The sequence below is a fragment of the Ylistrum balloti genome, unplaced genomic scaffold, assembly GCF_031769215.1.
Source record: "Ylistrum balloti isolate Yb309-2 unplaced genomic scaffold, AGI_CSIRO_Ybal_v1 Utg369650, whole genome shotgun sequence".
Classification (NCBI taxonomy): domain Eukaryota; kingdom Metazoa; phylum Mollusca; class Bivalvia; order Pectinida; family Pectinidae; genus Ylistrum; species Ylistrum balloti.
The window spans coordinates 614595-637909 of NW_026781906.1; the positions used below are offsets into that span (position 1 = coordinate 614595).

The window sequence follows — 23315 nt, forward strand, 5'->3', positions numbered from 1 at the left end:
TTTAACTTTGATTAACACAAAATGATAACTAATGATAATTTCGTTCAAGGTCTGATAATGCTGAACCTGAGAACGTGGAGTTAAACTACCGGACTTTCGACATAGAAGTTTTCCACAATGACAACATCAACAATCAACAAATCATCAATCATTTGTTTATCGCTGGGTTAATTCAGTCAGGTGTCGTATATCGGTTAATTAATACAAACAATCAATTTGTAAATTTGTAGATTTTATTTTCGTATCTCAACTTCACAATTTTGAGTCTATAATAAATATTGCAGACACCATACAAGGCACACCAGAAACAATCATCTTGGATGATACTCTGAGCAAATCTCTATTTTCCAGCTCTTCATGAGGGCAAACAGACTTTCACAACATTTAAAGTTGATTTTATTTTAAATGAAACGCCAAAAAGTTGAAACTTTTTCAAGAAAATCTTAACAAGTTAACTTGGAGAAAATGTTGAAATTTTGAAAGAAAACATTTCAGCACCAACAGGAAAAATATCACCAATATTTGAAGTAATCTTTATTGTATATAATGTATAAGATAAAATAATTGTTTTTTTCAACTTAACGTCAAATGAATTCGAACGTCTTTCTATCTTGATAAAATTAATCCACACCGAGCGCACACTTCCTTGCATGATGAAAAAGTGATGGTAGAGCTTTCAGAATGAGACGAGTTATGTCCCTTAGTCCGAACGAGATTCTAAGTACCAAAATATGAAAATTACAAAATCTTATATATATATAGATAAATAGATTTCCGGAAAAAATTCGAAGCAAACCCGGTATCGGGAAGCTATCTGGAGTGATATATAATTCCACTGATGGATTCAAATAAATGTATACAAAAAATAAATTACGCTTTAGATCGCAACAGACAAGTAGTAAACATTTCTTCAGAACTTCCATAGTCTAGATCAACATCATATCAAATAACACAAAGACAAAATCTTACAAGTGGGTGACAATATTGACACAAATAACCAGTCAGCTGGTCTTAAAGTTGGAATTGCCATGAAATTGATTCCAATAAAAAGCATAAAGAGTCACATCGGACGGACTGGATACAATGGACGATTTCATAACATTACGCTTTGTAAATAGTGGTGTAAAGTTTCGTATCATGGTAACGCTATTTTTGGTTTATCCAAACTCAACAATTCATGATATATTTATTTAGTTTTTTTTTAAATTTAAAGCATATATGGCTGTTTGGATCTACAACCCACATGTTTGAAACCTTATCAAATAAACCTTCAATATACTACAGGGCATTGACATATTATACTATTTACATACTCCGCTAATCTAACAAAAGTGGTTGCCAGCAGAAATGATACTACCAATTTATCAAAGCCTGTTTATGTATATCTGTATCTGTAAGAAAATGTAAAGAATGGATAAATTTTATCTGGAAGTACCTGGTTGAACGAGATTCTATATTATATTCATTCAATTTACCGAAGGCAGTTTTTTTTGTTTCGTATCACACTTTCACATGTCAATAAAACAAACAATTATCATACAGTAACATAATAATAGATCGATAACTAACAATATAATGTCACATACCAATGTCACATACCAATGTCACATAGCAATGTCACATACCAATGTCACTTAACAATATAATGTCACATACCAATGTAACATAACAATGTCACATAACAATACAATGTCACATAACAATACAATGTCACATAACAATGTCACATAACGATGTCACATAACAATATAATGTCACTTAACAATGTCACATAACAATGTCACATAACAATGTCACATAACAATATAATGTCACTTAACAATGTCACATAGCAATGTCACATAACAATATAATGTCACATAACAATACAATGTCACATAACAATGTCACATAACGATGTCACATAACAATATAATGTCACATAACAATGTCACATAACAATGTCACATAACATAACAATGTCACATAGCAATGTCACATAACAATGTCACATAGCAATGTCACATAGCAATGTCACATAACAATGTCACATAACAATGTCACTTAACAATACAATGTCACATAACAATGTCACATAACAATGTCACATAGCAATGTCACATAACAATGTCACATAGCAATGTCACATAACAATGTCACATAACAATGTCACTTAACAATACAATGTCACATACCAATGTCACATAACAATATAATGTCACATAACAATGTCACATAGCAATGTCACATAACAATGTCACATAGCAATGTCACATAACAATGTCACATAACAATGTCACATAACAATGTCACTTAACAATACAATGTCACATACCAATGTCACATAACAATATAATGTCACATAACAATGTCACATAACAATGTCACATAGCAATGTCACATAACAATGTCACATAGCAATGTCACATAACAATGTCACATAACAGTACAATGTCACATAACAATGTCACTTAACAGTACAATGTCACATAACAATGTCACTTAACAATACAATGTCACTTAACAATATAATGTCACATAACAATGTCACATACAATGTCACATAACAATACAATGTCACATAACAATACAGTATTCAAATCACACTTCACAATGAAAGTCTAAATATTCACACTTTATTTCAGTGGACGTCAGTGATTTTATAAACTGTATCTTTGAATATAAAATTATGAATGGACATATTGCAAAAAATGCATTATAACATCAACTTTGTTAAAATTTTCATGGGGCCAAGCTATGCATGTTATATACACGAAACATATCGGTAATTACTGATAATGTAGAGTCATTGACGAGACAGAATTAGTATAACTAACTATGAAAATGGTTGATGAAATAGTGCAGCTCCTTCACAACAAAAATATCAACCTTAATGAAACGAACAATCTTTATCAATAATTTCTTGTTTACGTGATCTATGATAACATAACAACAACATTTAAGTTATACGATGATGGGATAAGTTTGATGATTAACAATTTGCTTCATTCGTTTTCTGTTCTATAGCTTTGCCCGACATCGGTTTCTGTTCCTTAGATTTGCCCGACGTCTTCTGCCAATGAGACAAGATGGCATTCTGTCGGATCAGGTTTTTCTTGACGAATGGGGCCGAGAAGCTTGCCCCGTGTATTTTCTCTAGACTAGTGGTATTAGTGACTCCCTCGTCCTTGTTATCCTCCTCAGTGGCGATCTCCATCTTCTGCACAATCAGTCTTAAAAGATCGTACTGCTTATCTAGTGTCGCTCCCATAACCTTCATTCTGCAAAAAACACCAAGAAAATACCAACATGTCAGCATCATCATAATCCAAACTCAAATTCCATAGAATAAGGGCAAAATATGAACAAAAGAAAAATTTATATAGAGACTCCTTGAAAAAGTACGAGGGGCATAAGACCAGGTGTTCCGAAGGAGTTAGCGTCTTCTGCTTTATCGACAATACCCGCCTTGTAAACCTTGATCAATCCAAGTATGTATTGTCACGTTCTCAAAGAAGAACAAGGTATACAACAGCAACAGGCAAACTAGCATGCATCAAACACGTAAAGTTTCATATCATAAAAAGAAATCGAATATTTCTCAATGAGATCACTATGGCAACCATGAGACTTCATTTACATAGTCTTTTGACACACATTTTCCGAATATTAGAAACATTTTCAACTACCTAACAGATGTTATCAAAAAAATGGAAAGTCCAAGATCAGTAAGTCTGTTTATAACGTGGCATTAAACACTTATTATTTGTTGTGAATAAAGTCTCATCCTCTATAAGTACACCAGAGAAAGTTTGATATTCAATATTTATGATAACAAACTGTCTCATAGCAAAACATAAAACATTAAAACAACAGGGAAACTGATAAATCTAAACCAACAGGAAGTTAAGAGACGGCAATATCAATGGCTGCCAGAACAAAACGATATATTTTTTTCATAAAAAAATTACAACAGCGTAGAATCCAGAAATGGAACTAAGAAAAACTAATCAGTCCAAGACTTTGTAAGAAAATGCAGAATTAGCCTGATTAATGTTGTATACATACCTTTGCTTCTGTTTGTGGAGTTCCGTATACAGGTAAGCGTCATGGCGTTTTGTGTCATCTGATCCCAAGGCAATGCTTTTGTTCCAGGTCATTTTACTCCAGAGCTATGTAAAACATGCAAACATTTATATTCACAGCTGATATCTCATAAGCCTACCATTTAATATTCAAAAAAATAAATACAAGTTACGAAGCGAAACAAACCAATGTTGGAGTGATTCACACATAACTATTGAAAATACACAATAAACGATATTCATAAAAAATCAAGCAGGCTGTTTTTTTTTGTAGTTGAATATCAATATTGAATCCAAGGACATGCAGCTTAAGCGAATATCTTATCATACGTGGACAAGTAAGTATTTTTTTTAAGTATTAAAACAACTGTGTTTGTAAAAATGCGGCCTTGAGTTCATGTTATGTAATTTGTATATATCATTTTTAAACGCAATATGATATAAAACTGTTGAGTACATTTTCCAATACTTACCGAGGCCATACTGCGGCCACATTTGTTCGGGTAATATCGGTACTGGACTTTATCAACCTTCAGCAATAACCACTTTGGTAGCCTCCTTTCTAGGTCCGTATGTAACTCCACCTGATACCGGCGCAGAAAGGATACACCATTTAAAGTCCGAGATGTTAAAGAAATTTCCGTTATACTATCATTTAATAAGGAATTTGATTCAGTTTTTGCGCGTATGTTTAAAATTTTATATTTGCTTTGAATCCGTCCTAATGACAATATGCGGTACATGTTATCCTTAAGTGATTATGTGTTCAGAAGATTTTCCAAACCCAGTTTAGGGTGATGTAACCATACCTGCATAGCTAAACGCTTCAAAGTGGCATTGCTTTGCACCGACTCTATGTCACCGACAGCGAGACCAATCTGTACAGGAAAAAGTCAAAGAACGTTAAGAAGGGAAATATATCGGTTAATAGCAACGTTCATCAAATTATAAAACTCTTACAGGTTAGAAAAATGTATTTTTTAAGATAAGCATTTCGAAGTTATCTCCCTTACGTCAACGTTATGTGTCCTATTGAGCTAACACATTTAGTATAGTATGTGATTGCTATTTGTGATTTCCTCACCCTACAGGCCAGTATTGGAAACAATATAATTATCATCAACAACAGAAACATTTCCGAACATCGTTTTGAAGTTTACATGACTACGAGAAACAATGAACACGCACCAACAGATTGATGAGAAGGATAGGCATCAACAACACAAACATGACGAGGAAGAAAATTGTGAGACCACCAAACCCCACAGTAGTGATGTCTCCGTCTGTAAGAGGCTCATTAAACGACGCCATGTAGTCTAACTCCAGCATCATCATCCCGGATCGTAGAATAGCCATTCCAGGACTAGAGTAGGCGTGGGAGACCTGGTAAAATATTGGCCAATGTATCGTGTATGGAGTTAACCCCGGTAGTTCTAACAACACAAAACATGTTCTGAATTCACGTATCATTTGTCGCTAGTAACGGTATTTAGCCTTAAATCAAGGACTTCTTATAGTCAATATTATATAAAGGATCATAAGTTGATATATATATATATAGGTATATAAACATGATGAACTCCTGTGTTTAGAGGTTATAGTCGAATTTATATTTTTTATATGGTAAAGATGCTATACAGATTCTAGGTAAGACGATGAATTACGATGACAAGACGAATGCAACCTTACATCAGTAATCAGCCTTTGTTAACATATCTTATTATCATCATTAGTACCGTCTTTTAAGAATATATGTTTTCGTGAAAAAAATGTTGATATTTAATATAACTGATGTAAATACCTCTGTTTTCATGAGAAGAAAGAATGCGAATCCGAAGGCCACGATAAGTAAGGAGAAGACACTAAGAGCCTGTATCAGTGTGGAAAGGATCTCCAGGAACATCACAACATATATTCCAAATACGTCAAACCTACAGCAAACGAGATCAATTATCAGTCTGAACCAGCCGGCAAGACCCATCCAAATTACACTTTCTGTTAAACTGGTAGACTATTATATCATTCTTATTTTGTTTGGGGTATAAATGTCAAGGGAAAATTTGATTTCACATTCATCCCAAGTATTATCTACCTTTGAAGGAACAACAAGCAGTTAAACCAGGCGAGGAAAATTGCGATAGCTCCAGCCTCGACTTGGAATTTGTACGTGGTGCCCGTTATCATGGGGATCACGAACACTCCAGTGGTGACGTAAAGGACCCATTCCAAAGCATTGCCGATATCCGTAAAGTATTTCATCCGCTTCAATCGACAAAACAAATTATCAGTGAAGTTTCCACCCACATCAACTCTTTACCTGTGTAGTTCTTTATCAAAATCACATACACAAATTTCTTGTTATTTATACTTTTTCCTGTTTGACAGTGTCGGATTATACTTCAAAGACTATGCGAGAATTAGGAAATTCATTGAATTATAACGCTGATGAAACTCCTTAGGTTTTCATATAGATTTCGACCAATGTGGATTTCGTACAGTCGTTTCCTAGGTTTAAACAATTGAGACATTACTAAAAACTGTTGGAAGGACTAAACAGCTGCATATACAGTTTGCTTTATTGTTTAACTACTGTATCTCATCAGAAAACTTTGAACTAAAATATCTTATTCTCTAGTATGCCTTTTGTACAATTCTCTATTTTTTGATATTTTTTAAGTACTCACCTGTTGGTACATTTGGGCGAGCTCTTTAAATATATTGAGACCAGTGAAAACCACCACGATGTACACACATACCTGCTTCGCCGTGTGGATCTTGATGAAAGCAATACATTGCAATTATCATTTCGTTTTAAAATGAATTTTATAATTTATGTTAATCATGGATGTCTCTGTTGACATCAAGTAACCTCCGACCTATTTGAGACGAAACGTTTTATGTTACTGTTGAAACACACTTTGAAGTATTTTAGGAAGAATACAAAACAGGGTGAAAATAAGCAACTTTAAACTAGGCGCAACAAAGTGTACGAATGTGATAAATCATGCAATATCTTATAGACAAGTGGAGTTAGTGTGCGTATTTATTTATCTATTTTTGTTAAGGTGAAAGAAGAAGAAAAAGACTATGTGTGCTTGTTACACTGCTACCTCTACTGTGTGTGGGTCGTCCGTGGTTGTACTCCCATTGGTGCTATTTTGGCCACGATCATCCGTGGGATACCAGAGTGTTGTTGTGGTCACAAGCATGGTCAGCAGTCCGAGATATATCAGGTAAAGGACCAGGTTGGTGCTGTGAAACCACAGTCCGTAAGCTCTCCTGTAGGATAAAATGATCGCCATGTTTGTTTATTGATTCATCATCAGAAGCAAATATTTAAACGACAGTAGGAGAGCAGATAAAGAACAAATTTTATTTACTCCGTGAGAATCCGGCCATTGGCTTGATACGTAAAAGATAGATAAAGTAAATGGCATTTAATCATTCTTATAACGGACTTCCAGGGCTTCGTGTAATGTACAGATTCTCAGAAGTTAGCCAGAGGACAGTAAATATGCCCTTTAAATAACATTGCCTTAGTGACCAGTGGAAAAATATAAAAATATAGATGGAAGGAAGATATACACGGAAACCCCTTAGAAAGTACAATGCGGATGAGACAATATGTTCCAGAAAGGTAAGCGATAACGACGACATCAGCCATGTTTTCCTTAGTCAACATAAGAAAGTAATATCAAGTAAGTACTAGGTTTCTTCGTAACTAACCAACAGACATACAAATTATCGTCTAACTCGTGATATAATTTATTTACCAGCCACATCATGATCAATGACATTTTTCGTGGACAATGGTCGCAATACTTACCATTTCATGGACAGGAATGCCTTACACAGGGGGTGGGACAGACACTGAACACGCCCAAATCTAACCATAGCCTGGAAATGAGATAATATATTTTTTGATATACAATAAATTATCAAAATTAAGCACCGTTTTCAAACCTTTCAAAAGGCAGAGCTTTCTCCGAAAGCTTAATGATATAATGTAATCTTTTAAAAAGATTTATCCAGACTGAGCGCTATTAAGGCTCAAAATTTTACAGATTTAGGATGGAATTTATACAATTTTTGTCATCACGTCAAGTGTGAATTCGTACGAATTCAAATTATCTAAAATAAAAAACAACCCTCCCCCACCCCCCCCCCCCAAAAAAAAAAAAAAAAAAAAAAAAAAAAACAAAAACAAAAACAAAAAATACTGTTTTAAAAGTTTTGAAACATGTAGCTGTAATGCTAGTTACATTTAGAGAAAATAGAGGGGGCACATCCTTGTCAGCCTTGTGCATTTTCTTGACATACTCGATTGGCGCCTGTAGGTAGGAGAAATCGTACTCTATCTGTAAGATTAAAAGGAATACAATATACTATCTATGTAGCTCTGTTATAACTGTAAGTATAATATCATACATATAATATGGACTGTGAAATACTTATTATTATTATTATTTCTCGTGAAGAGAATCGATATATTTTAAAACAAGAGTTATCTTTCTTTAAGAGATATGTATTTCATGGTCGTTACTGTCATACGAGATTATATCTACATAATGTAGTCTTAAATTAATATTGTTCTTATATAAATTTCAATCTTGCCTGCTGAAATATATTCATCCAGATTTGCATTTCGTATTGACAAAGATTTTATTTAAATGTCCGATTTTCTTTCCAGATAAAACCAGTTTCTAATCATCAGATATTCCTATTATATCGATATGCTATCAACTGTGCGATAATTTGAGTCTGACATCAGTAATACTTTACAATTACGGGTATGGACAATATGTACTTACATAAAAACCGCTTTTCCTCTCATCTTCATTTGATCGTTGAAGACAATTATCCAGAACGACCTACATTACAAAAATATGTATCAATATTAAAATATCAAGCGATCTTATTGTGTGTGTGTGTGTGTGTGTGTGTCTGTGTGTGTGTGTGTGTGTGTGTGTGTGTGTGTATGTCTGTGTGTCTGTGTGTGTGTGTGTCTGTGTGTGTGTCTGTGTGTGTGTCTGTGTGTGTGTGTGTGTGTGTCTGTGTGTCTGTGTGTGTGTGTCTGTGTGTGTGTGTGTGTGTGTGTGTGTGTCTGTGTGTGTGTGTCTGTGTGTGTGTCTGTGTGTGTGTCTGTGTGTGTGTGTGTGTGTGTGTGTGTGTGTGTGTGTGTGTGTGTGTGTGTGTGTGTGTTTTCAGCAGATTATTCTTGTGTTTTAATATGTTATAATTCTTTTTTTTAATTTTTTATCACTAAATGATCATTTGTTTATTGTTTCATAAAAGATATTTTTACATGATAATGTTTGTTTTATAATAAGGAATGCATATATCGACAGATATAAGAATGTATTCATGGATGCTTGGTTGCCTTGGTACACATTCAGTGAATATCTGTCCACACATATTGACAGTGAGATCAATTAAGGACGTACCATGCACACGTCTGGTAGATACTGGATCAGTGCATACATCGGACAGACAGTTCCTGAACATAGACTCATAGCTTCACGCCACCTGTTTAAAGAAGATTTTTATTTCTATATAAAATAACATAATAACTGTGCTAATGGGTAGCATACCTGGCACTATCTTAAAGTACAATTACACAAAGTGGGCGGTCCAGATGTGACCACACAAAAGCGATGAGCATTTATACGAACGTCCCTCAAGGAGGTATATATCAACCTTATCAGGAAACTTCAGCGAGTGATAAATAAACTTTCTCCAGAAATGAAAGGTGTTATTTTATTGTGTGTTCAAACAAACTGCCGGTACCTAACATAGGGTAATCTCAGTAAGACGAATATCCAGTGCTAACCTTTCATGCCGAACTATGGTAAGAGCCACATCGGTATCCTGAGCTTCTATAGCAGTATCGAAAAAGGATTTCTTCTCTTTGTTTACTGTCATTTGCGCACCTAACGTCAATAGGAGATCGACACATGAGGTTTTCCCTTGCTTAGCAGCAACATGAAGAGCAGTTTCCTGTATATTAACAAATTGACTTTTATAATTTCTGTTTTGTATACATGGAAAGATTTAAATAAATAGACATATTTTGTGTTAATCTGTTGACAACCAAAAAACGAATGATTTCCTTGAGAAACTGCACACTATGCTATATGCAAATGACATTCATATGGGATATGAATTTCCTAAGAGATCATAAAACACATCAACCTTTATGTAAACCATATATTTCACTTGTATAATGGTAGTGACCAGACAACAAGGATTCGCTAAAAAACATGTGTTCTCGGCCTTTATCATTCAGATAACATAACGATGATCCTCACTCGCTAATAAGCATCCTTAAAGTTAAGTAAAATGTTCCATCTGGAGGTTGATAATATAGCGCTGGTGTTCAGCAATGATCTTCCATACAAAATGGCAGCGAACCTATATAACCTAAACACGATAGTGAACATATCACAATCATGTAGATTTTTAAAAAGTTTAGAAGACACACAATTGAATAGCACTTCAGTGAGATACATTGAAACAAACATTGGATGAAAAAATGCTTTCCGCGTGTTGTATGTTACCTACCGGACTAGTACAAATATAGAAATTGGAAACACCTTTCATTATATTAAATATTTACAGCTGCACATTTAATCAAAATCGCTCAACTCACACAAAAAAAAATCAAGAAAATACCAACATGTCAACATAATCATAATCATAAACCAAAGTAAACGTCTTCTACTTCATCGACGACATCCGCAATTTTAACCTTGATAAATCTTAGTAAGTAATGTCACGTTCTCAAAGGAGAACAAGGTATACAACAACGGAACAAGTAGGCAAATTAAATAGCATCAAACACGTCCAGCTTTATATCACATAAAGAAATAGAATATTTCTCAGTGAGATAGCTATGGCGAACATAGTTACAACACTAACAAGACCATAATTCATCATTCCAATGAGAGTATAACAGAACTTTGAAATATAATATTTATTGGTAGCTTTCTATTAATGGGAAACATGTCATATTTCAATAAGTCAAAATTGGTGAACTTGCTAGTTTATTTCTTTGTTTGATGGTTCTATTGCTCTGCATTTACTTTTCGTAATATTTTTCATGCATTAATAACAAAAACACCTACTCACCCCGTTTCTGTTTGGTGAGTCTAAAAGGTTGGAATGGACACCTAGAAGAATCTTTATCGTCTTTGTATACCCGTTGGACGCCGCCATATGAAGAGGGGAATTCCCATCATGATCCCTGCATCACAAACAAATATATAGGACTTTAGAATTTATGGTAATTTTTGAACAACTGAAAACAAATGACTCTCTGGAATTCTGAAAGAAAAAGATTTTATCAAAAATTTGAATCTTCATCTCTTTTTGAAATTAATAATTAAAGACGTTAATATGATGCTTTTACGACGTCAATCTATAGACCATGATGTTTAATGATCTAAAATTAAATGACATAGAAACACTAGGAAATATAATGAGTAGATATCTGACCTGGTGACATATGCCCCTTTCTCCATCAACATATGGATTATCTTTGTGTGGCCGTTTAAAGATGCTAAGTTAAGGGCAGATAACCCATCGCCATCTGTCTCGTTTATTATGTTGGCTCCATGAGGACTGTCTAGAAGCCGCTTACAAGTGTTGTACCGTCCGTACCTACCGTGACACAAAGGAAGTAGATTAAATAAATCATAAATACTGGAATATTTAATAGCATCAAGTGTTCAGATAACACAAGCATTACAACCAGAGATGGATTGATAGACAGAAAAGGTGAAGCCGTAGCAAGCGATAAAGAGAAGTGGAGTCATAAACTATGCGTTAACGATTTTTCTTAGTAACAATTAGGTCAGTCAGATCGACTGTATGACACACCACTAACGACTTAATCTTACACAACTAATTAACGTCACTGCTAACCAACGAAAAGGCACCGATACTGATTTCTGTAACATAAACCCACAAAAGAATTATACTATTTTATGCACTACCTCCTTCCTTTTAATTTTTTTCTTCATTTTATGCTATTTCAACAATAAAGTTAAAAAAAATTATAGTCGTAGGAAAATTATTCCACTGGTAGAGAAAAAACAGTCATCTATGAATGAACAAAATGCTATTAGTGTCAACAGTATTTTCATGATGATAACATGAAGTGCTACCACTGATGATCTCCCTATTTAAATCAGATATGTGATCTCGGAACTACATTAATTAATACATAGTCTGAAGATTCAAAAGGCAAGGGATCTGTGTCAAGAAAGTAATGATAAAGTTTGTCTCCATTCTACTGATTTTGAAATTAATTAAAGCCTCTTTCATTATCAATAATTATATTAAATTTATATCACCATGTAAAGATGCATTGTATCAATTGTCTGTTCACCTTGCAGCAAAATGTAGCGGAGATTGCTTATTGTTATTTTTTGGGTTGATGTGCGCCCCAAGGCTGATAAGATCGTCAATTGCTACGAGATGTCCTTCTCTTGAGGCGTAGTGGAGAGGGGTACAACCATAGTCATCCTTCTCGTTCAGCAGGTTTTTAACGTCCTGAGATAAAACATTGTTAAGATATAAAAGGGAAGGACCTTAGACATATCAATCATTGCACACTAGCCAATACCGAGGCTTACTATTGTAATTAAATACATACTTACGGAAAAAATAAGTTTGGGTTATTGTTATATAACTTTTAGACACGTGGACGAAATTTAATTAAATTTGACACTGAGCTACATTCAACATGAAAATGTCCTGCTGTAAAAATTCAGCCGATCGTGACCCCGCTTGATGTTTTCAGCAGATGTTTCAAGAAAATGGTGTTCTTTTGCACCATATGTGCTGGTAAATAATTTCAAATCGAACATTGGAACAGAACAGATCAGCTACACAACATTTCTTTTCGAAGTGATTGTAGAGCGAAATGCCGCCAATGAGTGAAGTCGATAGTGGCAAGGCCACTGCTCTGATAATGCAGGGACATTCGCAACGTCATGTAACTTAGCAATATGGGGTACATTAGACAGCAATATCTCGTTTAGTTTGGCGTTTCAGAGTTTCAGGGAGATTGGAAGACCTTCCCAGGTGCAGACGCGTGTTGTTCAATGACGAGTCTCGCTCCCCGCGTTACAGGTCAGATGGACGACGTGTCTATCGACGTTGTGGTGAGCGGTATTCTGACGCTTGCGTAACGGAAATAATCGAGAGACCAAAACAATGAACTAATCATCAATGAATCATAAAATAAAGACTATCAAAAATAAACTTTTTCCGCTAGTATAGACTGTACACACGAGTGAATAGCACCCTTAAATAGAATTAGATACCGTAGAGCCAAACATCATACAGCTGTTTCATTCGTCCCTCTAGGACTCATACAAAATACAATAATCTTGTTAAGCTTAGCATTTCTAAAGGTATATTAGGAAAGTGATAATACCAATGAAATACCTTCAGTAGTTCGACACCGAACTCATTCAGACGTCCGCCAAACTTGATTGCCAGATGAAGGAAGTTTCTGTTTTCTCGGTCAGTTTTAGCGAGACTGACGTTGTTGACAATCAGACACTGTACCGTCTTCCAACAGCCCTTAGACGCTGCGATCAGCAGTGGCGTCCTGTCTTGTGAATCCTGAGCATCTATGTCAGCTCCCTTAAATCAAAACAAAAAATCCATACTTATTAGAAATCTATATCGTGACAATGACAAAACGTCTACTGTTAAATGTACATTTATTTCGGTTCCGAACGTCATTATTAATCATATTTAATGTTGTTCTGTTTAATATGTATTTCTTGAGTATGACAAAATATATTCATGTCTATTTTTCACGTGAGCGAAATATTGAAAAAATACCTTAATATTCTGTTATACGAGATATTAATATATATTATAAGCAACGGGAAAACACGAAATGTAAATTTTACTGTTTTTTAGGAGGAGAGAATAGCAATAAATCTATCAGACATAGACAAAATCTGTGTCCAAAAAAGACGGGACAATCTACCATATTCTTTCCCGTCAGATGGTTATAACGTTACGCTTGACAACAATAACGCCAGTATGTATATGCTGTTCTCAGATGTCTCATTATTGGTGAAAAAATACTTATTCAACTTTTGCGTTAATTTGCAATCGAGCAGAACAAAACAAGTAAGCAGTAAATGAAAAGCACCATCCTGATTGGTCAAAATTCAAACACTTTTGATGATACAATATCTCTTATATCATCACCACGGTGATGATAAACGTTATCAAGCTGAGATTTGTTTATATTTCACAGGCAAATATATTTAAACGACATGTATAGTAGAAATATCAATCAAGCCCCAAATCAGCACGTATGATGTAAATGTCATATTTAACAGACATTGTATATCTGCATTAACTATCTAAACACACGATATACTCAATATGGACACGATAGTAAGGTCTTATTTCTTTTGCATCATCATGACATCATATCTGATACAAATGTATACCACATTCTTTGACAATTCACAAAAACTAACATATTGGTATCAGTCGTTGAAAAGAAGTATCATGTTTTGGTATTACTACCCCGACTCTCTCTTTAGTGATGTGTCATTAATTTGAGATTCGTAGGTGAAGCATATGACGTTAACTCACCTGGAATAGCTAATCGCAATGAATTTACAATATATAAAAAAGGCCCGTACAATTGACTTATTGTTATTTTGCCACTGCACCTCAGAATTGTATTGTGAGGTAAGTATATATACGTGTTTTCTGTGGACCTCTCACCTGTTTGAGAAGGTATTCTACAACGTTGACATGGTTAAACAAAGCAGCTCTGTGAAGTGGTGTCATCTTTAGTACATCACAGGTGGACAGTGCAGTAGAAAACCGAACTGGCTGAAGTTCCTGCATAATCTTTATCAACTCGACGCTGCCTTGAGCACATGCAAAATGTACTGGCGTCGATTTGTCTTCCTGTATTTGTATAACATGTCTTATTTAATATATAAACAATTACGTCATTTCATATAGTTTAAATCGGACTATTAATGCAAATTAGTGGCAGAATTAAAAAGAATCAAACTGAGAGCTGCCTTAAACCTTCAAGGATAATTAGTAATTACAACGTCAAAATGGGTTATTCATGAACATACCTGCTGAGCATCGACAGCGGCTCCGGCGGCAATACACACCCTTACTGCCTACAAGAACATTATCAAAAATAACGGAGATGAAAAATAATTGTTGAAAAAGAATTTACAAAAATAATTTATATATATATATTCTATTTTTCACTGTATAGATAACCTGAATGTCGGTTATCCTAGTAAAACCTCAATGCCATAACATGTTGTTTTTTTTTTTTACTTTATGCTAATTAGGAAGTTTCATATAAGTGAAAGACTGAGGTGCGATGATGAAATGATAATGCACACCAGACTTATATTGTACATAATAGCATACATGTATATATCTCGGGCAGTGCATGACCTACACTATTACATCCTCATATTATACCAGAACCTTAAACGCTAAATATAGAATGTAACTTTCAATGTCGCAACTGTGCAGTGATCTTTGATTTCCTGAACAGATAGATGTTAAGTAAATAGTATCAGAAAATGAATACGTTCTGTTTAATGTATGTGAAGGAAATGTACAGTAGTACCTCTATATCGCCGCCGTTTACAGCGGCGTGCAGGGGCATGTTATTGGCCTTGTCGGTAAACGAGAGCACTTGTTCTCTGGAGTATCCTAAATTCTCAACTGTAATGTAACAGAAACAAGAATAAGTTAATTGATAAATTGTGTAAATAAGACATTACTACGAACTAGATAAGTGTATATAATATATACGAAAATTAGACCACTGATAGATGAATAAAAGTAACAAATTTAAAAGTCATGTTTATAATCCAGATTATTTGCGAATGTTGCAAGTTATGATTTTGTGTTTAGGCGGCAAATGTTCATACAGACATTGCTGTTTCTCTAGGACAGCTCCTGACTGGTAATTTTCAGATATCACTGATAGTCCTTCATCAGACAGGATATTTACTCTTTAACGGAGATAATTTGTAACATCAAAGTGTGATTTACAGACCATGTTTAATTAAGACCTCCAGAGTCTTGGCTGCAGCTGATTTAGCAGCAACATGTATGGGATAAAACCCGTGCGAACATGTGACGCACGGTCTGGCGCCATACTGCAACTGTCAACAGAGAAACGTAAACAAAGTCATAATCAGAAATACAGATTAAAAATTCATATTGAATTCACGTCGATAACAAGCAGGACATCACACGTTAGAGCACTTATAAATGAGGTAATATTTATCTCTTAATTATAGCTGTTTCCAATCAATTGAAAAGTTAATATGTTGTGTATTACCATATATTTGTAGTTCTATCATAAAAAAATCAAGAAAACATCAACAAGTCATCATGATAATAGTCCAGACTCAAATAATAACAGGGTACACACAACGGAACCAGCTAATGAACATCAAACACGTCCAACTTCATATCAAACCAAAAAATAATATTTCTCAATCAGATCACTATGGCGGCTATAAAACTACCCCATATTTTCATCAACCTCCATCTTTTGAAACTCTGTGATACGAGTTTTCCTTCAGTTGGCGACTTATTGTATGAAAAGCTTGACAATCAGAACTTAAATATCGAATCGACTGTGACATGTAAAACATCATAAGTTCGGGATACAGTAAAATATATCAAAGGCAATAAAGAAAAGCAATAAAGTTTATCAAAAGTTATTAACAAAATGGAAAATACGTGACTTTTCTTACAATTACCTTTTACTAGTTATAACCTGAAGTCATTAGTAAGTGTAAAACATTAAGTAAACATACCAACAGCTTAGCACATTCATCTCTGTCCCGTGAGGCACAATAATGAAGAGGGGTTAAACCAGCCTCTCCCGGCAGACAAACATCAGCCGTGGAAAATTTCAGTAGGCTCTGAAAACAAATTCGAAATGTACCCATCAAAACTTTGAATAATTATATTTTTATTTTCAGTTAACAAAATTAATTTATAAAAATGCAATAAATAAAATGAAAATTCTGTAAGAGCCAACCCAAAATTCTGACCAACTCATTATTAATTTCTGTCCTTTAACGCCTTCTCAATATTGAGAAGTCTTCACATATACTACCTGTTTTATCACCTTAGTAAACACACCAATAAACAGAGCTACCTGGTGGATATTTCACCGAGTATGTGTGACAAGTGTCTGATCGGTTGGATGAAATGAGGTTTTAAGCTTATTGCCTCAGTGTGTTTAATGCTATGAAAACTTCATATTTAAAATCGATATTTACTATAAAAATACACTAAAGTGGTTGTAGGAAAGTTTGTCTCGGTGACCATATCTGCAATAACGAACCAAACAGCTTTTCTCCCAATCGCTAAGATAATAGCCCGATTTAAACGTAAATGCTTCTTGTGGAGTAATTTACACAGCATGTCGATGTTGACATAATGGTGATACCCCGTGAGATATGTTTCACTGACAAACTGTTTTACTGTTGCGAGACGTTGCATTAATTTTTAATTGATTCGCGCGTGATTTTCGCGATAGTGTGAGGATGAGATTATCGATCTACCTTTGAAAACATTTCCACACTAATCAAATCTTATACCTCTAACGCTTTGATTTTGCCTTCGTCTATTGCCAGATGTATCGGTGCCATGAACGCCTCGTTTAAGATGATAGTACTGGCGGACTGCTTAAGTAGATATCCGATAACGTCGGTATGGTCGCCTTGTACTGCCAGGTGGAGAGCAGTGTCACCATTCTTATTAGTTAAGTTTATTTCTGAAACAATATATCCAAAGTTAAATGAACGTGTACCGTTAGAAATCAGTATGTTATTAGGAGAATTCAACAAAGAATACACTCTCAATGATTCCATGCCAAATAAAAATAAACTGGCGTTAAGTAACCTAACATTGACCCTATATTCTCTTATTGGACTTTATTTTATTATTTAGAATTAGATAACAGCAGGACTTATCATGAAAGTATTAATATCATCGAAACTCGTTATCTCGAAATTCAAGGTATATGTATGTTACATACCAGCCCCTGACGTAACAACAAACTCCACAACGTTAAGGTGTCCGTTGGCGGCGCCATGGTGAAGAGCTGCCCATCCACGGGAATCCTGTATAAAGATCCTGGTCCGATCTGCTTTGAACAGTCTTTGGACCTCCGCAAGGTTTCCCTTTCCTGCAAACTGTAATGCAAAAGGATTATTTATATATATTGGTGTGCCTTGTACAGTCTCTGGATCTAGGCAGGGTTCCCTTTCAATAAAACTGTTATAAAACATAATTATATATTCTGGTCTGTCATGTACAGTCACTGGACCTCCCCATATTTCTTTTCCCAGCGAATTGTAATATAATATAAAAAAAAATATACAATCTGGTTTGCATTGTACAGTCTCTGGACCTCCGAAAGTTTCCCTTCCCAGCGAACCGTTATGCAATTGTTTTTTTTTTAAATATACATTTGTAATATTTTTGGAAACAGGTCGACAGGTAAGATCTGTGTTTTCATTAAGTACGCAACAAACACGTGCATACGCCAACATGTATGAATCATGTTCCATCGCTCCTCCGAATCTACGGATTTTGATTTTGGACTTGGGCGCAAATATTACTTTGAATGACGCGGTCATCGGGCCCGCATCTCTTACTTTTTTTCGACATCACAGCAAAAACAGTAGGTATAGAAAAACTACATTTCTAAAGGTAGTGCAATGAAGCCGTACACAGGAGAATATCTTTCATTAATTTGTGAGGATCACCTAGAGTATATGCCAAATAAAGCCTTTATCAGCACCAGACAGACATTTCGTTCTTAGCTAGGTGAAGCAAAGTTAGCTGTAAGATATGTTGAGTTGGTGTGATATACCATCTGAATAATCTGATGAATTTACATTTCTAAAGAATAAAGAGTTCGGAAAATAAACAAGACCACCAATATGCTTTGTTAAATTCAACAGTCTTACTTTATAAACTCTCATATCCTTTTTAAAGCAACAAGATTATAAACACGAAGTATATTTTTTATTTAAAATCAGACGACGGTAAGCCATCTGACATAAGGGTTAATAATGTTGATTTACTTTCTCGGATTTTTTATTTCTGATGGAAAATGTGGACTTCCATATATTGCATATTTAAAAAGTGCGTGTTTTATAATAATTCCGTCACGACAACAGTTTTGTATGAAGAAATGACGACATATTAATGATCGCTAATAAAATTTATCGATATTTTTTTATTTGGATTTTCTCTTCATCAGCTACAAATCACATGACTGATAAGTATCTTGGAGAGAAATACGCATCTGAAAGATCCACAGACGATATCAAATAAACCCAGGATTTATTTTTCGGGATTTTGATTTTACGGAAGATAAACTTGATTATGTGTCCTGCTGTATTATCTTTGTCGTATTTATTATTATATTATTGTTTTCCTTTATATTGTTATCTTAATTCATGATAGAAATTTATCAAACCTATTAATACCTTCTGATATAATAGTAAAACGGGTCAGTTTTATAACAAACGTTAATATCATACAAAATGAAGATAAAAAGACATGTCTAGATATCAGCTTGATCCATGTGAAATTGAAAATCACAATAAGGTAGAAAGCAAATTTATCAGCTTAATGCAAAAACTTCATTATATATTTTATCCAGCGTGCTGGGTTAAATTAATTACATTTTGTGCGCAGTAGATAGATAATACGACAACACTGATAGATCCCAACTCAACTCATGTTAAATTGCATTCGGTCATAAGGGAATACATTTTAAAGCATAAACGTGATTGTGGACATAGCCATTAAAGAGTTTCAACGGCCTCTCGGACAAATACCTGTGTTGAATATAGAATGTTAGATAAAAAAGGATACCTTATCTGTATTTTACTTGCCGTTTAATCTCCTGGGACCAAAATACGTTACTGTGCCTTCCATTCATACACCGAAGAACACGTTTTATTGACAATATACCTTGTTCATAATGTATTTCCATTAACCTTTCACCAAAGTCATCACACCATCAATACGCTAATTGTCAATCTCCATACAGACGAAGAGTTCTACTCCGAGACTATTTATCTAATATTGTATTGAAACAAACAAATTGGAATGGTATTGTACAAATATGTGCAGCAATAGAAAACCCATTTAAATCATTATAAAAGGGATTCGTTCAATAACGACATTACGATGAGAATATGTTGGACACTAGAATAACAAAAACTGACACGAAGAACAAATTTACAAATAGAAATTGAACTTATTTAATTGTTAACGATTTCCTTATCAAATACAATTCTACAATATTGTGTTAATATCTTACAAATGTTTTAATGAAGGTCAACTTGTAATGAGATCCACCTGGTTCAATTCGGGACTAGGTCAACAACGATTGCAAGCAATAAAATAGCTGTCAGCTTTCAAATATTTCATTCTTTGAATAATTTGCACAGATATGTCATTTAAATTGGATTGTTTGATGTACATTAGCGTATTGTCAAAAATCATTCCTACCGTCACTTTTATTTTTTTTTTTCCTGCTTACATTTGTTAGCTGCAGAATGTGGAAAGTAAATTTAAAACAAAAAACAAAAAACAAAAAACAAAAACAAAAGACAAAACAAAAACAAGCAAAAAGGAGTAACAAACAAACAAACAAACAAACAAATAATAAAAAAGAAACAAACGAAAACAAATATCCGCATTTACAGAGGTTGTAAATAAGGATTTTATGTTTATGTGTAGAACGTTTAAACGCTTATCTTCTTGTACTATGGATATTTATACATTGACAATCGACTTATGTTTTGAGGAATATAAAATAGAAAGCATTCCATAGTTTTAGAGAAATAATCACTTAAATAACTATATTTACCGAGCAGTGAGCTTATTTTCAACCATTTTGGTTGTTTTGGATGTGAAGGGAAAGTAAAATCAAAGGCTCGCTTTACAAGTATATCTGTTTTATCATCATTATCGTCCGATAGTCTCCTTCTCGACAACACTTGCAACTAGACCAGGAATGAAATGATGTCAAATAAATGTGTATAAAATTAAACATTCCAAAGACGAATATTGTCACAAGATTTTAATTTAACGTTTCCAATTTACATCTTTCTGATGGTAAACCTGAAGGTAAGAATGACTTGGCCATTAAGCATCAAAACAACTTCCTCGCAATTAATGGTAAAAGTAATTTACATCGCTCCAGGTGACCTGAAGCTAAATCGGTTCATCGTATGTTCTTACTTCAATAATCAGAAAAATCACACGCTAAACACGTCTGAATTGATAAGTGCACCCACGTTCCTGTGTGGATCGTGCCTTTAGCAATTGACGCAAGCTATCAACAATCACTTAGATGTGGTACATAGTCTTGGATTTAACGTCTTTATAATTGTATATACTGAATATAAACATGTGTTATCAACTGATTCTTGTTATACATGTTAGAAGTGCAGTTAGTAGACCATGACTTGGATAAAAACTCTGCATACATGCGTATCAATACTGTCAGCTTTATAGAATGATATTAAATCATTTTATAAAATTAGACTGGTCCTGGACTAGTCCTTGTAACAGACTGTTTGCTAAATAACACAATAATTAAGGCAATATAACGAACATAAACAGGCAATTTTTTATAACAAGAGGTTTTTGTTGATACCTTAGCCACGCTGTATACTTACACATAGAAATTTAGTTAAGGCAACACATGTGTCACTGTCGAGAGACAGACACGATCCATTATAACTATCCCTGTCTGTAAACCCGTGACTATTGACATCTAACAAGGACATGTCGCCTCTGTTAGAATCTAGATCATCATCCTTTCTCTGATTTTTCCTCTTCTTTATCCTCATCCATTGTAATATTTGACTTCGGTCTCTTGCCATTCCTCCAATCCTACATATACACCTGCCACCGAAGGCCACTCGTATGTTGACGTATTGCTACCTGTTATGTATACACCAAGAAACACGGAGCGAGGATCTTATTATATCTTGAACTTTGACCCATACAGGTAGCTTTCCTCAGTGAATTAAATTCAGTATATTTTCCGTGTGTCTATTTATCGGAAGTTGTGACGAATCATTAAGCTATATATAGAATCGAACTTTAAGTTGGAGAACATTACAGACACATCGAGAACGTTCTATATCTTGCAACGATGTCACAATTGGTTTCACTCATATGTAACCAAATACCCCGTTACTGTTCCGGAAGCTGCTGATAAGGGTACATACTGAGGCGTCCTTTCTCTGGTTTATTGGCCATAAACTTATGTTTTATTTTAATTACTCACATTAATTGCTATTAAAGAAGAATTGTCATGTACCCTTTCAACCAAATTCCTGGTTGTATCTTAACGATTTCCATCATGTTTAACAATACTTTAACGATATTATAAATCCATTTGTAATTATACCGGGAGAGTGCACGTGCTTGGTTCTCACTACGTTGCTGGACAAATACAGTCGGTCTCCAGCAGTCTCCTCCCTTTCAATACACGTAAAAGTTATCAGATCATAATTATTTAAAGCAGCAGCGCGCCGCGGTGTTATGAAATTACGCGCACGAAATCAATAGTTTAATATGACGATATAAACTCCAAGTTTGCAGTAGTCTATTCGTGTGTACGTACAGTAGTCTATTTTAAACTATGTAATATTGGAATATCATCATTTTTATTTCATTTTCTTTTTATTAAATTTACTTCCAATTTCCCACGTAATGTGGGTCATATTTAAACAAATCAGTGATTGTCATATATCCTCAGATTTCGTATTCAGCTAAAGTTAATTAATTTGAATTCACGTCGTCCCATCTGTACGATTTACGACTGAATCATCAGACATCAGTAATTAAGTGATTGCCCTTTTTTCATCACCTGTCTCATTCATAATCTCAAACAAAGTATTACTTTGATAATATATTAATACTATTAACAGAAACAACAAACAGTATACCAATATGTCCACAAAAACTTATTTCCAATTCAGATTCAATGAAAAACAAGAACAAAATGACAATTAACATAGATTTCCCTGACACAAGTACAAGGAGAATAAAACCAGGTGATCAAGAAGGATAAGCGTCCTCTGATTGGTGGACGAAACTCAGCATGTAAATATTGGCCAATCCCAATTATAAGTGTTACGTTCCATGTGAGTGAAACGT

At 34.4% G+C, this 23315-nt stretch overlaps 1 protein-coding gene across 1 annotated transcript; it reads right to left on the minus strand.

Moving 5' to 3' along the window:
- Nucleotides 1-2971: 2971 nt before the first annotated feature.
- Nucleotides 2972-22030, minus strand: LOC132556652 (transient receptor potential cation channel subfamily A member 1-like). The gene is made up of 26 exons (XM_060221091.1): nt 21824-22030; nt 18154-18310; nt 17714-17889; nt 16922-17029; nt 16150-16258; nt 15715-15812; nt 15200-15247; nt 14832-15020; nt 13518-13718; nt 12454-12617; nt 11559-11723; nt 11193-11307; nt 9895-10061; nt 9509-9590; nt 8876-8935; nt 8327-8422; nt 7891-7961; nt 7175-7343; nt 6749-6838; nt 6157-6326; nt 5866-5995; nt 5253-5447; nt 4874-4942; nt 4538-4648; nt 4048-4151; nt 2972-3260 (listed from the first exon to the last, which is right to left on the minus strand). The coding sequence occupies exons 1-26, from the start codon at nt 22028-22030 to the stop codon at nt 2972-2974; spliced, it is 3540 nt and encodes a 1179-aa protein (XP_060077074.1).
- Nucleotides 22031-23315: the final 1285 nt, after the last annotated feature.

Coding starts and splice junctions, on each gene's coding strand:
- LOC132556652 (XM_060221091.1), bottom strand. CDS start 22,030: ATGGCAAGAGACCGAAGTCAAATATTACAATGGATGAGGATAAAGAAG. Junction 17,890..18,153: donor TGTTGTTACGTCAGGGGCTG/GTATGTAACATA, acceptor ATATTGTTTCAG/AAATAAACTTAACTAATAAG. Junction 8,423..8,875: donor AGAGGAAAAGCGGTTTTTAT/GTAAGTACATAT, acceptor TTAATCTTACAG/ATAGAGTACGATTTCTCCTA.